Consider the following 15,197-nt stretch of genomic DNA (forward strand, 5'->3'; position numbering starts at 1 on the left):
CTGAATGGAAGAACTGCAACTATTTCTCTTTTTCAAACTCCTGGTAATTTTCTCTCTATGTTGCAAAAGTCCTCAGGGAATGGGAAAATGAGAAATAAATCTATTGCCCTTTACACCTTTATGCTGACTGTGTCTCATTCTAGGTATGTCTCCTGTGAGCTTGTGAGTGCTGACAACCTCTCTTCTCACTGCTCTTAATATCAGCAGAGTGGTTGCATATTAAGCCAGAAAGTGATCTAATCGACATTTCTTGCCCATTGCTCACATCCATCTAAAAGTGCTCTGCTTTATCCAGCTGCTATGAATCATTCTTAAATTAGCTGGGATGGAGACAGTTAGCACATTGAGCTGTAAATATTCTCACCATTTCTGCTCCAGGTTTTGATTTTTACATTATGATATTTCCTCAGCTTTGGGAGTTTGTCTTCAAACTTATTTCTCAGACTGTCTTTATATCACTTTAACTTCTTACCCTTAGCTTGATAATTTCTTCCTTTTTTTCCCTCTTTACTGGGCAGATTGATGTTTTTGTTATCCTCTACTAGAGTACTTCTTCTTTTTGAATATCCACATGGAGGAGCCAAGAGCTTTTAAAATGCACACTGAAATGAAAAAAAAATTACCTGTGGGCACCTTTTTTCATTAAACAACTGTACCAATTACTTTACCAAGATGTGAGTCCTAAACATAACCTTTTGATCCACAATTAATTTTTTTCCTTATCCATCAGGGAAACCATAATGGGACATTTTGTACCCAGTGGTTCTCCTGCTACAGGTAGCAGATATGATTTGCACACAAGCAGCTGACATTTGTGTATTCAGGGTGACAGCTGAAGCAAATATCAACATTTCATTCCAAATAGAGTGCAAGTTATTTAGTACAAATCACAGAACAGAACTACCAGGTATCCATCCTACACAAGCTTATGGGGCCCCACAATATATTTTTAGATTCTGCAAAGTCTTAAATCTTCTTTTTAATATATGTATATATGTACATGGCAGTAACTTTATAACTAGTGTTTGAATTTTGGAGAGTATGCCATTATGAATCCTATTTGTTTATGCCCTCAAACCTACCTGAGCTTCCAGTAGTGCAAGCGTGGCACAAAGTCACCTTCAAAGTCCATGAAAATACCTCTGTGTTCCCTCTTTGGAAGCCACAATGAGCTCCCAAGTAACAAGTGATAATGTTCCCCAAGGTCGTAGATCAAAAGAAATCTTGGGAAAATGCTTTGAGAAATGTTGGTTCACCCTTAATCCATCCAGAATGCTGGGTTTTGAGTTGAGAGTCAAAAGTATTTTACCCATGTTATCAGGTAGAATTGCTGAAGAGATGACAAAGAAAGATACAGATAGAGGAAAAACTGGACAGTAGGAAGGGAAAGAGAGGAGAAGAAAAGGATAAAGGAAATGGAGAAGAAAAAAATAAGAATGCAGGGATGTGACATTTCTGAAGACATTTTTCTGCTGTCCTGAAAGTGAGCTATTAAAATCTGCTTTTTGATTTGTGCAAAAGCCATACTTTTCCTTAGACTTCACAATTTATTGAATGTTCAGCTGCAGATAAAAAAGTGAAATAGAAACCTACTTTTTTCACCCCAGTCAACAGAGTAAAAACATGAAAATGGCCATCTGTGAAATGAAAGTGACATCCACGCCACTCTGCTTTTTCTGGGAACATGCTATTAGCTCCCTTCAGGTATTTCTGAGAGCACTGGGAAGGCACCCATTCTCCATCCCATCCTTTGCTGTGACAAGGGAGCTGTACAGTGGATGGAATCTGGCATTGGGCCGCGTTGCTAACTTCTCTTTTACCTTTGCCATTCATAGCCTTTTACATTTCTACTTTGTGCGTGCTGCTGCCTTCCACAGTGTGGAGACCCGGGGAGGGAACATCCAGTCCTTTGCAATTGGAGTTTTCAATCACTTGCAAGCTACTAATAAGCAGAAGGTATAATGTAGACATCAAGCTGTCTTGACTGGCTGGTGAGGAATCAAAGCAATGTAGGTACAATCCTGTAATTGGCAGGACTGAACATAATAACTGTTCTCCGTACTTTTAATTTAATTGGAATTTCCTTGCCTGCTGCAATAGATGAGGAGTGACAAAGCAAAGAAATAAAATAAAAGGTTATAAATCTATTTTCACGCTAGCCTAAGTGGTGTGGGTGATATTATTTTTCTGATCGCAGCTAGTATAAAAGCTTCAAAGTTCAGCTGCAGGATTTGTTTTGAATATTTACTGAAAGGCCAGGGCTTTTCACAGACCTATGGCAAATGCTCTTCTGTTTAAAAAGCTGTTGTTCTTCAACCTTTGCTTAGGAATGCTGTCTGTGAAGACTGCTCACACAGCCTTGGCAGCCCACTCCTGCTCCCACAGCACAGCAAGGAGGAGAGTTTGGGATCCTCACCCCAAAACTCCACTAAAATTGGATTGCTGAAAGCACTGACAAGCTGTGGTCCATGTGCGGTCCAACAATTGCATATTTGGTTAAAAAGGCATAACTACAAACTATAAAGAAACAAAAGCCTACAGCTACTGTGCACAGCATTTCAAAGCTGGAACTTGAAAGCTGCATTCTTGCAACTGTCACAAACTGTTGGCTGCTCCTGACAATCTCGTTGATTCAAAAGGGATACGAAGCTGATTAGTACCTTGCAAGTTCAGGCATATTGCCTTTTAATTTTGTCATCCAGGAGTTGTTTTTTCTTCTGAAAACAGTGAATTAAACAGGCATGATATGGACCCATTCCATATGGACAACTCAACTGCAGAAAGTCTATTTGCATATACTCAACAGGGTGTCTCTATCAGACTTTAAATAGCAATCCTGTTGCCAGGCATGTGCCAAATACTTGAATTTCTGCTTTTTTTCGATAATCCTCTCTTCTCAGTAAAATCTCCATTACACTTTATATCTTCTATAATTACAAAAAGAATTTGCATGACTGTCCAATAATAACAAATCAATTATTTACTGATCTAAAAGTTTATAAAAGTGTCATGACAATTTTGAAACATTTGTATCAGTAAATCATACAGAAACCTGATCCTTAGTGTTCTGAAACGCATTCAAATATCACTTTTTTACTGTAAGTTTTGGCAAAGATTGTTGTCGATTGCTGGTGTTTTAGCACTGCATTACATGATGAATGGCTTGTTCAGATGCACATGCCCTCCATGCAGCTGACAAGGCCAAAGAAATCTTTGGTTTGAGGGTGGTGGTGTTTCTAGTTAGACAAACTGGCTTTGTCATGATTTTCACCCCTGCCACTTCATTCAAAGTCTCTCTGTCTTACAGAGTCACACAACAAGGCACTGACAGACACTCACTTGTTTCAAGCAGAGCTTTATAATTTACTGATGTGAGAGGTTATTTAAATGCCAAGAGTAAGAACTTTAGCCTTGTGTCTTTAAATGACAGCATTTAATTACGAGGTATCCTGTGTGTAGCACTACATCATGCTATTTTCCTTCCCTTTTGCCAGATTGGTTCATGTACAATGTGGTTAGCTCCATAACTATGAATACTGAGGTCACAGAAACCATACAAATACTCATAAAGAAAAACTCAGCTCCTTAAAGAGAAACATTAGCAGTTTGGGACATTAAATATGGAAATAACCTATTGCCCTAATGCAGAAAATCATCATTTAACTTCCTGCTTTAAACTTCCATGCTGGCACCAAGCCATTTAAACACAGAGTTTTCTTGGTGGCTCTCCCTGCAGGGCAGTGGTGGCTGTGCTGGGGAGGGCAAATGCTCCTCCAGTGCCACATCTCCTTCCTGTCTGTGCAGGAGTCTGAATGGCTTTTCCTGAAGCTTCTGAGCTTCAGGCTCAAAACACAGCATATCAGGTTCAAATCAGAGCATTGGCTCATTGGGAAAAAGAGATATATGAAAGTAAGGTGGGACTTCAACAGGGAGACCTCTGTCCAAATAGACAGATGGCCCTCAAGTATCCTTCATGTATTTTTTTGCATTCCCTCTATATATCCATATGCTTGCAGTTTATCTTTCCATTTTTCAATAATATTATTTCACATGTATTGTTGCTTCATTTCATGCTCCATTTTGAAACCCACCAAGATTCTTGTATCAAAAGCAGAGTGTCAATCTAGTTTCTATATGCTAATAGTGTATTTCCAGCCATCCCCATAATCTGCTTTCTGCTTGTCTGTTTTTAACATGCCCTCTGGCTGGGCAGAGGCTGCCTATCAATTCAGATAGCTCTTCTTTTCCACTGATCAATTAACCACTTCTCTTTTTTCACCAATTTCTTCCCAAAACTAAGCATCATTCCACTTCTTGACTGGAGCTGCCATCCTCTCTCCTCCATTCCCTGCACTGCCTTCCCTTTCCTTCAGCTGTTACTTAAACCCACTCATGTACCACTTCATTTTTCAGGTATACCTGTCCCAAAGCTCTTCATGTTTTTCTCCTTTCCAGCACAGCACTTCACAGTCCATTACTTCATTCTCCAGAATTATTTGGTATAGTTCCCAGTTTGCTTTCTCCATTGAGTTATTTGATCTTTATCCTTAGCCAGCCAAATAATGCAAAATAATCACTCCTCCAGCCAGGGATTTAGTACCCAGCTCTCCCAAACTGATCAATTCATGGATTGCCTTACTGGAATTCATTGGTTTTAGTCTTGGACTATGCTCCACCCAGTTACTGAACTTGTCTACCTAATGGCAATTTATTTAGAAGCAAAAAAGACATTTTAGGCAAATGTAATTTAAATGTGGATTAAAAAAATTAGAAAAGGATACGCCAAGCACTTTAAAGGGCACAGAGTTTAATTCTTAGATTAACAAGATGGACAGAGTGAGCTTTTGCAGTGTCTTTTTAAAGCTGCAACTTAAAAGACAAGTCTGCAGGGTCTTTTTCTTTTTCTAACTGAGCAGAGAAAATCTATTTAGTCTAATCTCTGAAAAATGGATTTCAGATGATTTGCATCATGTCAACCATTTTGTTATGATAGAATTAATATGGTTTTAAAACACGAGTAGTGTAGTATTATAGAACAATAAAAGTGGTGGTATAAAAATATGATCAATTATGATTTATCCTTCTAATCCTTAAGTATTATAATTGGCAGGGGTTTTGCCATTGAGACTGTGGGTTTAGTTATTGCTTTTTTTTATTACATGAAATTTTATTATGAAACTGCTTGTAGTGTGCAGGGCTATTATCAACAAAGCAGCAAGGTGTTATTCTGTACATACTTAATAAAAATTCAATTTCTCACAATATTTGCAGATGTAGATGAGTGCAGCAATGAAGGAAGCGTTGCCTGTGGAGATCATGCAAAATGTGAAAATGTGGATGGAGGGTTTAGCTGCTCCTGTAAGGAAGGTTATCAACCATCCACAGGAAAATTGCAGTTTAAGCCAAATGATGGCACTTCCTGCCAAGGTACACGATATTATAAAGGTTTATGTGTTATTATAGAGATACATCTTCTGGGAAACCCACCGGTGCCTATTTATCTTCAGTTAGATTAATCAGCAAGACATGAAAAAGAGGCAAGGCTGTGGCATCTACAATTCCTGAGAATAGAATAATTTTGTAAATGTATTTTTGCTAAACAGTGTGATGAGATCCATCTGAAATAATGGTTGCCTCCTCACAGTTGTCAGATCTGTACTGCTCTCTGTAAATTTGAGCTCTCTCTGCCCCACCTGTGGAAGTCCCATAAAAGGGACCAAATTCTCCACCTGAATTTAAGAGCTCATTCCAACCCAATGCTATAATTTTGGCGGAGATAAATTCTTTGTAATTGTAGTCTGAGAATGGAATGCTGTGTTTTCTGTGCATAAATTCAGAATGCTGGTGGTGTGGGGAATGACCTAGACAAGAGCTTTTGCAATTATTATGTATTGAATATTGATTGAACTGCAATGTATAATTAGTTTCCCTTCTTGTTTTTACAGAAAATCCAAGGGCCAAGTGTGAGTTATTCAAAGACTGTATAGCTGAACATATTAATAGAACTTTAGCCAGGGTAAGTAGCACTGGTTTGTAGATTAATTTTCAAATCCTTTAATTGTTTCTGTTTGAAACTGCTATTTCAATTATAATAGTTCTTAAACAGTTTTTAACAAAGGCTTGAAGCATACAATTGAACTTAAGCATGTTGACAGAAGGCTTTTTAATAATTTCAAATTATTTGAACTGAGTTGTATGTTCTACTCATGATAATAACTTGCTGGGAATCTGCGTGTTCTCTTTCCAGCAAAGTGAGTCTTGATGCATGAAAAATTCAGAAGTGTGGTAATCACTCAGCTGTTTCTGTAATTTCTGGAGTTACACACTGCTGCATTTACTGATGTGCAATTATTTGCTTGTTCAGAAGGAAGGCAAGATGGCTTACAAAAGTAATGTCAACAAGTGACTAAATAGAAAAGGGAGCCATAGCATCTTGGTATGCTGCTTTATTTTACTCCTCAAAGACAAGTGTGTAAAGTGATACAGGACTTATAGAAAAAAATACTCTGTGGCCAGAGTATTTTTCACCAGAAAATTCCTTTTTTTCACCAGAAACAGGGATTCCTGAAGTTAATTAAAAATATATTTATGAAGGCACTATCCGTTATTCTACAGCTACAGTATTGTCTAATTTTAAAGGATAAATGAAGCACAAGCATAAATAAATTAAAAGCAATTGTATATGTTTGCATTTGATATTAAGCAATTTGATTCAGTTACTGGATTCAAAAAGATATTATTTTAAAGGATTTTATTAACCTAGTATTGCATATACATATGTAGTATTAATATAGTTTTTATCTTTACCTGCAATGTAATGCATCATATCAAATATAATACCTTGGGTGCAAAGGCATGATAAATGTTACAGCAGAATCTTAGAGGGAGATTTTTTTTAAAAGATATACTCAAACTAAACTTCAATTAATAATTTAAAATACTTTCTTGTAAATAACTGTCAGATTTTTAGCCTGTTTTTTAGTTCTGTTCAGTTACAGTCAAATATAAAGCAAGCCCCATAAAAGCTGTTCAACAGCAGAGAGTGGAGATCATACAAAATCAGATGTTGGGTGTTTTAATAATTAGATTCCAGAACTGTGAAATAAGAATCCTTCTCTTATTCAGCCATGAGACTGAAATGTGGAAGGTTAACCTTCATCTCACACTCTCCTGCCTATATTTTAAACTAGCTGTTTTATGTAAGTGCATTTAGCAGTTTATAAGTTGAAGCACTGAAGGAGAAATAGGCAGAACAGTTCACTCAACCACATGCTTTATAATTTGCATTTGAGAAAAAACAACTAAAAAAATACAAATACTTCCCATCTGTTCCCACCTCTTCAGTTAAATTTTAAAAGAAAAGTCAATAGATTAATACAGAAGCAGAGTAATCATATCATTGATATTTAATTTTTTTTGCAGAACATTTACTAGTTCACTTTAGATCATCAGGATAAACAAAACTTAGCTGCTGTAGGGAAAAAAAATGTGCAATGGTAGCACACCATTTTTTTAATTGTGGCTGTTTGTGAGGGTTATAACTAGACATGTGTAATATCAATAATTTGTAGGTCAACGTGTTGAATGGGTAGGAGTGTTTATTCACAAGTGTCTTATAAACCAGTATGTTAATTAACAGAAATCAGTCTATTGGGTTCATTTTCACGTGCAGAAATATGGTTTTAATTGTTTCATTGAGATATGAATTCTGTCATTTTTCAGATTAGTCATTTAAAAACACCTCTGGAGAAGCTGCAAGAAATTAATAAAAATACTTTGGGACCCCTTTTACCTGTAGAAGTGATTTCATATGTTGAAGCACTGTCCCATTCACCGTGGAACACCATGAGTGACCCTGTCTCTGACAGTGAAGCCCTCCAGAACACCACCATTAACGTGAGTGGATCAAGCCTTGGAGCTGTGGGGTTTGTCCTTATTCCAAAGATAGCATGGGACTCTTCTCAAACACGTTTTACTTACAGGTTTTGGTCAACACTGTGAACAATTTTTTACAAAAAGACAAAATTACAGCCTGGGAAGCTCTGCCTGTAGATAACCAAAGGAGGAGCCTGACCAAGCTGCTGCACACTGCAGAGCAGGCAACACTTCTCATGTCACAGAGCTTCAAAAGGACAGCCCAGCTGGATGCTAATGCAAATGACATAGGTAAGATAAAGAAAATTATTCTAAGGTATACTTCAGATGTGGATTAAACTGAGGAGTTTTTCAGCACAATTATAAAGATTAGAAATGGTGTTATGTGAAAGAAACAGGTGTTAATTTGTATGATTTTTGTAACTAACACCTGACTTTCAGTGTAGGTATCATAATTTTCAAAGACTAAACCTTTGAGTCCGGAGCAAAAAAATAAATTGAGAGATGGAAGGAACTTGTTTTCATATTCTCTTTAAATCTCTCATTATGGCCATATTCACACAGTCTAAATTCATTTTATAAGCACAAAATTATCCTATGCATCTTATGTGTATAAAAAACGCCAGTGGAACAAAATTTGGAGTTACTTTCTACAGATTTTTTTGACTCTTTTTGGTTCAGTGTAGTTCTTATAAATGAACTTGGAATAAGGATTGTACCTAGTGAGTTTAATCTTGAGTGGCATAATCTCAACAGGAATTTCTCACTTTAAGAGGAATTCCCCAGGAGGAGAATTGGTTAGTCCCAGCTGCACCATTTTGTTCACCTACCTTCTCCCTGTGTGCTGCTGTCATCCCACCAATACCTGCTGATTTTGCTGTGGGAATAAGAGTTTTACCGTTCCTTCTACTGAGAGCAGAGTAAGGCTGACCAGCCACTTTTGCAAATCCTGACAAAGCATGGCAGATTCCTTTGCCAATGGCCACTCCTTCATCTTTATTTTTCTGAATGTCCCCAAACTGTATGTGATCTGATTTGTTATTTTAGATTTAGTACAGTCATTCAGTGTCTCTCACCAGCTTGCTGTTTTATATGATGACTTGATGAGTAAGATTCCTACTGTGGTCTCAAGTCAGGTCAAACCACCCGTTATTCCCTCGCCTTTCTGAAAATAAATTAGAGTGATGAAAAAGAAGGGAGGGATTTTTTCCTCGACATGGACTCTGTAGAATGAGACTCACGTCATTGCAGAGCCCCTCTGGGCCTGCAGCAGGTGCAGGGCAGTGCCAGGTGCTGCTCTACAGCCCCTGTGCTCCCTCCCACACCTCCCCTGCTCGAAAGCAGAGGCTCTCATGACCACAGGGCCATGAAAGCCAGCAAGGAGGATTTGGGTGCAGTCTCCAGTGGAACTGTAGGCGACAGTCACCAAGGTGACAGAAAAAGCTGATAAAGAGAATGGAGAGGAATCCCTATGGTGAAAGGTTAATGATTGTGTTCCTTGGTTTTGTTCTAAAATGGTAAACTGGATGAGCCCATTCCCAAATTGGACCTAAACACTAAAATTTTTTGTTACTGTTTTTCAGCATGAATAAATTTTTCACAGGTCTCATATGTGCCAGACAAAACAATTTTAGGTTAAGACCTACACCATCACCCCTCTCTCTCCGCTGCTTTTTTTAGTGTAAGCTCTTGAACTATGAGCTTTTCAAAACTCCAGCCAAAGAAAACAATTTCTTATGCCCTTACAAACATTTTCTGACAGCTGGTCTATTGAATAGCTCATATTATTTTTGTGTGCTGTGCTATAAGCAATGCAGATGGTCTAGCTTAGTGATATTCCTCCGTCAGTCAAGTTTTAGATTTGTTTTGTTTCATTTTGTTTTGCTTTACTTTGTTTTGTTTTTAAAAAAAGCCCTATTGACTTCTTTTTATTCCCATCCTGGGTGATTGAAACTCAGCGCTGTAATGAAGCAAGTAAAGAGCTCAATAGTCTCTAATGTAGTTTTTGTCCTAAGGGGTGATGCTTGCTTGTTTGCTTTTTGACAAGACACATCATTAGTTCATGGTGCAATGTGTATTTGGTAGGGTGGATGGATAACCATAAAATATATACTTTTCAAAAGTTGGCTTTTATCAAATGTTATTATTCAGTGGAGAATTTTGAGCTTTCCTTTTTATAATTGTGATTTGTAGCCCCTTTCAGAAATACATTTTTAATAAAGCAATAGCTCTTCCTAAAGTAACCTACATTGTTTTTCCAGTACCTAATTTCAGGCAAGGTAAATAAGAGACTATATTTTTCATAGAAAGAGTAAAAAGTATGAGAGCAAAATGTATGCATGAAAATTTAAAAAAAATAGATGTTTAAACAAACGTGTTATATTAATGGCATTTTTCTTGAAATATTTTGCACAAGGATAGAGTCTTAAAATTCACAGTAATTACGCAATCCAGTAGCACACTTACTAACCCAACTCTAAATTATGGCAGGCCATAATGGAGCTGTGATTTGTACAGTATTTTTCTTGTTTTACAGCACTCAAGGTTTTTGCTTTTGATTCACACCACATGAAACACATCCACCCTCATGTATACACAGGGGGAGATTACGTAAAGATCTCTCCAAAGAAGAGAAAGGAACCTCATCCAAATGGTAAGAAACAAAGGTTGGAGAGTAGGTGGGTTAATAAACACCTTAGACAGACTTTTACCCACTAGAAAACAGCCAAACGTGCAGTTTACCAAGGCTGAACTTCCCCACTGCTAACTACAGAGAAGACAAGGTATTTTTGTCACCCTTTCTCCTTGATTGTCTTAAGACTGATATTTCTAACATATCCGGTGGCACAGTGTCAAATGAGCTTTCACACTGGGCATTGGTACTACAGACCTGAGCTTTTATCCATTTCTCAAGCCATAGATCTGCTGTATGACTTTGGGCCAGCCCCCTCAGCTCTCTGTGCAACTTCTCCTTCAAAATTTGGTGCATTTTTCTGTTCAGAGAGTAGCTCAGTGGGGAAAGAACATGTAATCTTTAGTACCAAAACCAGCAGGACCCAGATATAGCTTGTAGTTCAGAGTGCTACAGAAAGGGCTTGCAACTACTGTTGCCACTAAATATAAATGCATATCACTAAATATAAATACATGTGTTTAAACAGTTATGGACTCATACCACATAATTTAGTAAACATGGAAAATATTTTTCAAATCTTCGTCTTCCATCTAATCTGTATCTCGAATCATATCAGTATCTAAAAATGTGGTTTATTGTGGTACCAGGGAGAAAGTCTCCACATTTTTTAAGATCAGCATTGAACCCTAAAATATCTTTTTCTTTTTCCCATCCTGGGTCCAATGTAATGGAAGTCAAAGCAAGCTAGGTGCTTCAGAAAAGTCCAGTATTTACTTCAAGTCAGAGACATTTCAGTTTATAAGAGTTGACACCACATGTGTAACCAGTTGCAGAACAGCAGCAAGCATACATTAGTCTAGGAAAAATACATATGGATATATCTAATTAGTATTGCCAGTGCTAACACACATTTTTATTTCCAATGCCAGTTACATTGTTTTAAATAAAGCTATATTTCATTGTCTCTAAAACATTTTTATAAGTATTCCACAAAGACTCCATCTGTTTTGCATATTTTATGCAATAGCAGCAATAATGTCTATTGTTTATTGTTTCCTTAATGCCTTCAATTTTGTTCTTCCATAAAAGCCCCCAAACTCCTAACCCTGGTGTGTTTGATTGATAGGCACTGTGGCAGTTGTCTTTCTGCGGTACAGCAACATCGGCTCGCTGCTTTCCTCGCCCAAAAACCTCTCCTCCAAAGACCCTTCAGAGCAGAGACAGACAGTGAGCTCTGCAGTTATAGCTGTTGCAATTAGCTCAAATCCACCCACGCTCTATGAGCTCGAGAAAATAACATTTACCTTAAAGTATGCCAAGGTAAGGAGGTTTTTTATTATCAGCTTCAAGTAAAACAAAGCATTAGCCAATCATTTTATGTGATGTAAGCATACCTGCAGCATATGATGAACTAAGACATAATTCTGTTGTTTGCTGGTGTGAAGTTACAGCTTACTAGTCTAATAAGATTAATCTCAAATGTGACATCCTAAGTGCAATATACTAAATATGGTACAGAGGAAAATTGCTGTGGGGCTTAAGCAAGGGCAATGATGCCATCTTTGCTGGGTTGTAGTATGGATAAAATGCAGATGTCTGAACCAGAGAATATAACAGGATCTTGATTGTTCTGTATTTAGGTGGGTTTTGTTTCTGAAAGTTTATCAGACAGTTAAGCATGTATACTAAAAAAAGGGAAGTAATGTGTCAAGGTTTGTGCAAAAAAGGTAACCTGGAATTAGGGGATAATAGCAGAACCTATAGTTTTGGAGCTTTGCTATTTCTGAAATCTGAACACATTTACTTAAAACTGAGAAGTTTACTTCCAGCAAATACAGATTTTTGCTGGCTTGAATCATATGTGAAAAATCACCTCACACAGCACAAAGAATCATCAGAAACATAACAAGAAAGCAATTCTGTAGAGAGATGAGCAATGGAACAAGGTGCTAACCTTGGTTACACAGCTTTTAAATTTGTTACTTCCCTTCTGAGTTAGAAATCACCTTTATATAAATTTGCATGTATTTATAAAGCCTATATTACAGTGGAGACTTAGTCTTTGACTAGATTTCGTAAGCACTCACTGTACTAAATAATACTAATGGTCTTACTCATCACTGTTGTGTAGCAGGTGATACAGCAGGTGTGATATGACCCTGGCTTTATCCCAGATTGCTTTGTAAAATGCATGGAATAAGTCTCAGTTTTTGAACTGCTCATTTGGAATGGATAAGCAATGTGGCTGTAACCTTGGAGTCTACTCCATGTTCAGCAGGTGCAAGCATATATATAACAATGTTTTCAATAGGTAAAAATTCCAACATCTTTGCAGGTGCCAGCAGGGTTCAGTAATCTGATTAGACTACATGTTTGGTGGGGTTTTAGCTGTGTGAATAAATTGCTTCCATCCCCAGCCACATTTTAATTGCTTGGAATAGGCCTTGCAGAATGTGTTTTTTGTTTCCCAACCTTCCAATGATAACAAGCATTTTTTAATGAATTGTGCGGTCTAGCGTAAGAAAGGTCTCTTGATGGGAAATATCCTGCCTTTTGCCATCAGCAGAACATCTTGTTTCTGTTCCAGACTGCAGATAAAGACATTAAATGTGCATTTTGGAACTACTCAGACACAATGAATGGCAACTGGGCTACAGAAGGCTGTGAGCTGACACATTCCAACTCCACTCATATCTCATGCAAATGTAATCATCTGACTCATTTTGCTGTTTTGATGTCCTCAGGTGGCTCCGTTGTAAGTGCTATTTTAATTTAGTGTTTTACCTGATACTTTATTCTGTTTTCTTTCCTTGTGTTTTTATTTTAGTGCAACCTGCATACTCGCCCCCCTTTAGGTTGTCTCTCGGTTTTGTTCAGCAAACACACAATTTATTGTGCACAAAGCAAACAAAATTCCTCCCATATGTGTTTGAATTTCCTTATGTCCTTTCTGTAGTATTACAGAGCAGTGATGCAGCAAAGTATCTTGTTCCAAAAACACAGTCTGTTGTGCTTATTTTTGGAGCATTGCATTTCATTTTACATCTCACTTTAATACTGCTGTGGGATTTATCTGCCATTCATTGGTGGTCAGTAACCATATGGCCCTGAATTTCTGTCTCTCAAAATTTTGCCACCCATTTGTCTAACCTTGGCATCTAAAAATCTGCTTTAAATTCTCTCTGGAGAGTTTGCAGCAGCATAATCATTCTGAAGTTTATGGCTATTAAACATGGGCACTCCCTACGAGCACAAAATTGGGAGGATGGCCATTCAATTTATGTCCTTCTTACATTAAGAAGCTCCATAGATTTCCAGGGTCTCAGTGGGGATCTGCGGGAGCTCAGGTCCTGCCTCAGGAGGCAGCTTCATAAGGTATCAGAACTGACAGCAAGCAGAATATTAGCATGAATATACTGTATTGAGACAGTTCTCTCACACTGTGAATTTCATGCTGATAGAGGCTGTTTCCTGGTTGCTAAATAGCATCCTAAGTCTTCAGTTGAAATTTAAAACCTTTGCAGGTACCTATATAGCTATTTTGAAAAGAAAGGCTGGGAGGTGAAGAATCTCTCATCCTTTATTTAGTAAAAAAATACTGGGATACATTTTATGGTCAGCTGAATACCATCCTTTTGCTGATGTACAGTCGTGTATTTCAGAGTTTCTTTGTTCAAATAGCAAACAGCAAAAGAAATTGTATTCTTATACAGAAAATATTCGCGTCCAGTATTGAAGTATCTTGTGTTTCTCAGGAGAAAGTTCATGTTAAATATCTGGAATAGCATTTGCTTGAAGTGATTGTTATTTCAGAGTCTTGTTTTGATCATGTTGCAAATTCAGTAAGACAGTTATTCAGTTTTGCTTATCTAAGTCACTGCTGTGATAAGTCCTTTTATATTAGAAAATATTTGTGTCACATTAATAAATGTCCTACTGCCAGTGTATTTGTCATTCACTGAAATGATCTGATTTTGAAAATCTTATTAGGAGATACTGATGTTAATAAAAAGTTTCGTTAAGAAGTATCAGAAAATGCAAGAGCAGGAATATATACAGTTTATTACTAATTTCCCCTAGAACTATATCTGTCTCACAAAAACCCAATACTTTTTAGATTATCCAAAGTGTACATTTCCAGTGAAACTCTGCAAACAGTTTTGATTAATATTTTGTAGAAAAGAAGAAAAGAGCTGTATTATAGAATGAGGTCTTTCTTGAGATGTTACAAAGCTGTTCTTTTAAATACTATATTATAATTTTCCCCCAGGGTGGTACAAATTATAGCATTCTTACAAGAATCACTCAGCTAGGAATAATTATTTCGTTGATTTGCCTCTCCATGTGCATTTTCACCTTCTGGTTCTTCAGTGAAATTCAAAGCACTAGAACGACAATTCACAAAAACCTCTGCTGCAGCCTTTTCCTGGCAGAACTTATTTTTCTGATTGGAATTAATATGAACAATAATAAGGTGGGTAGTTTTCACTTGTGCCTTTATTTTGTATTGCAAAATAAATATACAGTATAAGATAAGATCTTCCTTCTACTCCCCACACTTCCTACCTACAACAGTGACCCTGCCTCCCCAGTACAGTAACAGGAAATACAAAATGGTCATTTAAAGAGGCAGGGCTTCATCTGAGCTGGTGTGTATTGACTTTGCTCCATGGATTTCACTTAAAAT

General features: G+C 37.3%; 1 protein-coding gene across 1 annotated transcript in view; it reads left to right on the forward strand.

The window, feature by feature from the left end:
- The window catches only part of ADGRL4 (adhesion G protein-coupled receptor L4), a 73,518-nt gene that overhangs the window by 38,008 nt on the left and 20,313 nt on the right, over positions 1–15,197 (forward strand). Inside the window, exons 4-11 of the mRNA XM_054285813.1 lie at positions 5,272–5,427; positions 5,946–6,016; positions 7,723–7,896; positions 7,983–8,166; positions 10,412–10,528; positions 11,637–11,830; positions 13,098–13,265; positions 14,781–14,984. Coding sequence (XP_054141788.1) covers positions 5,272–5,427; positions 5,946–6,016; positions 7,723–7,896; positions 7,983–8,166; positions 10,412–10,528; positions 11,637–11,830; positions 13,098–13,265; positions 14,781–14,984 — 1,268 coding nt within the window. The remainder of the gene's footprint in view (positions 1–5,271; positions 5,428–5,945; positions 6,017–7,722; positions 7,897–7,982; positions 8,167–10,411; positions 10,529–11,636; positions 11,831–13,097; positions 13,266–14,780; positions 14,985–15,197) is intronic.

Source organism: Melozone crissalis, unplaced genomic scaffold, assembly GCF_028551555.1.
Source record: "Melozone crissalis strain CALT ecotype California unplaced genomic scaffold, PUWL_Pcris_2 ptg000045l_1, whole genome shotgun sequence".
Taxonomy (NCBI): Eukaryota; Metazoa; Chordata; class Aves; order Passeriformes; family Passerellidae; genus Melozone; species Melozone crissalis.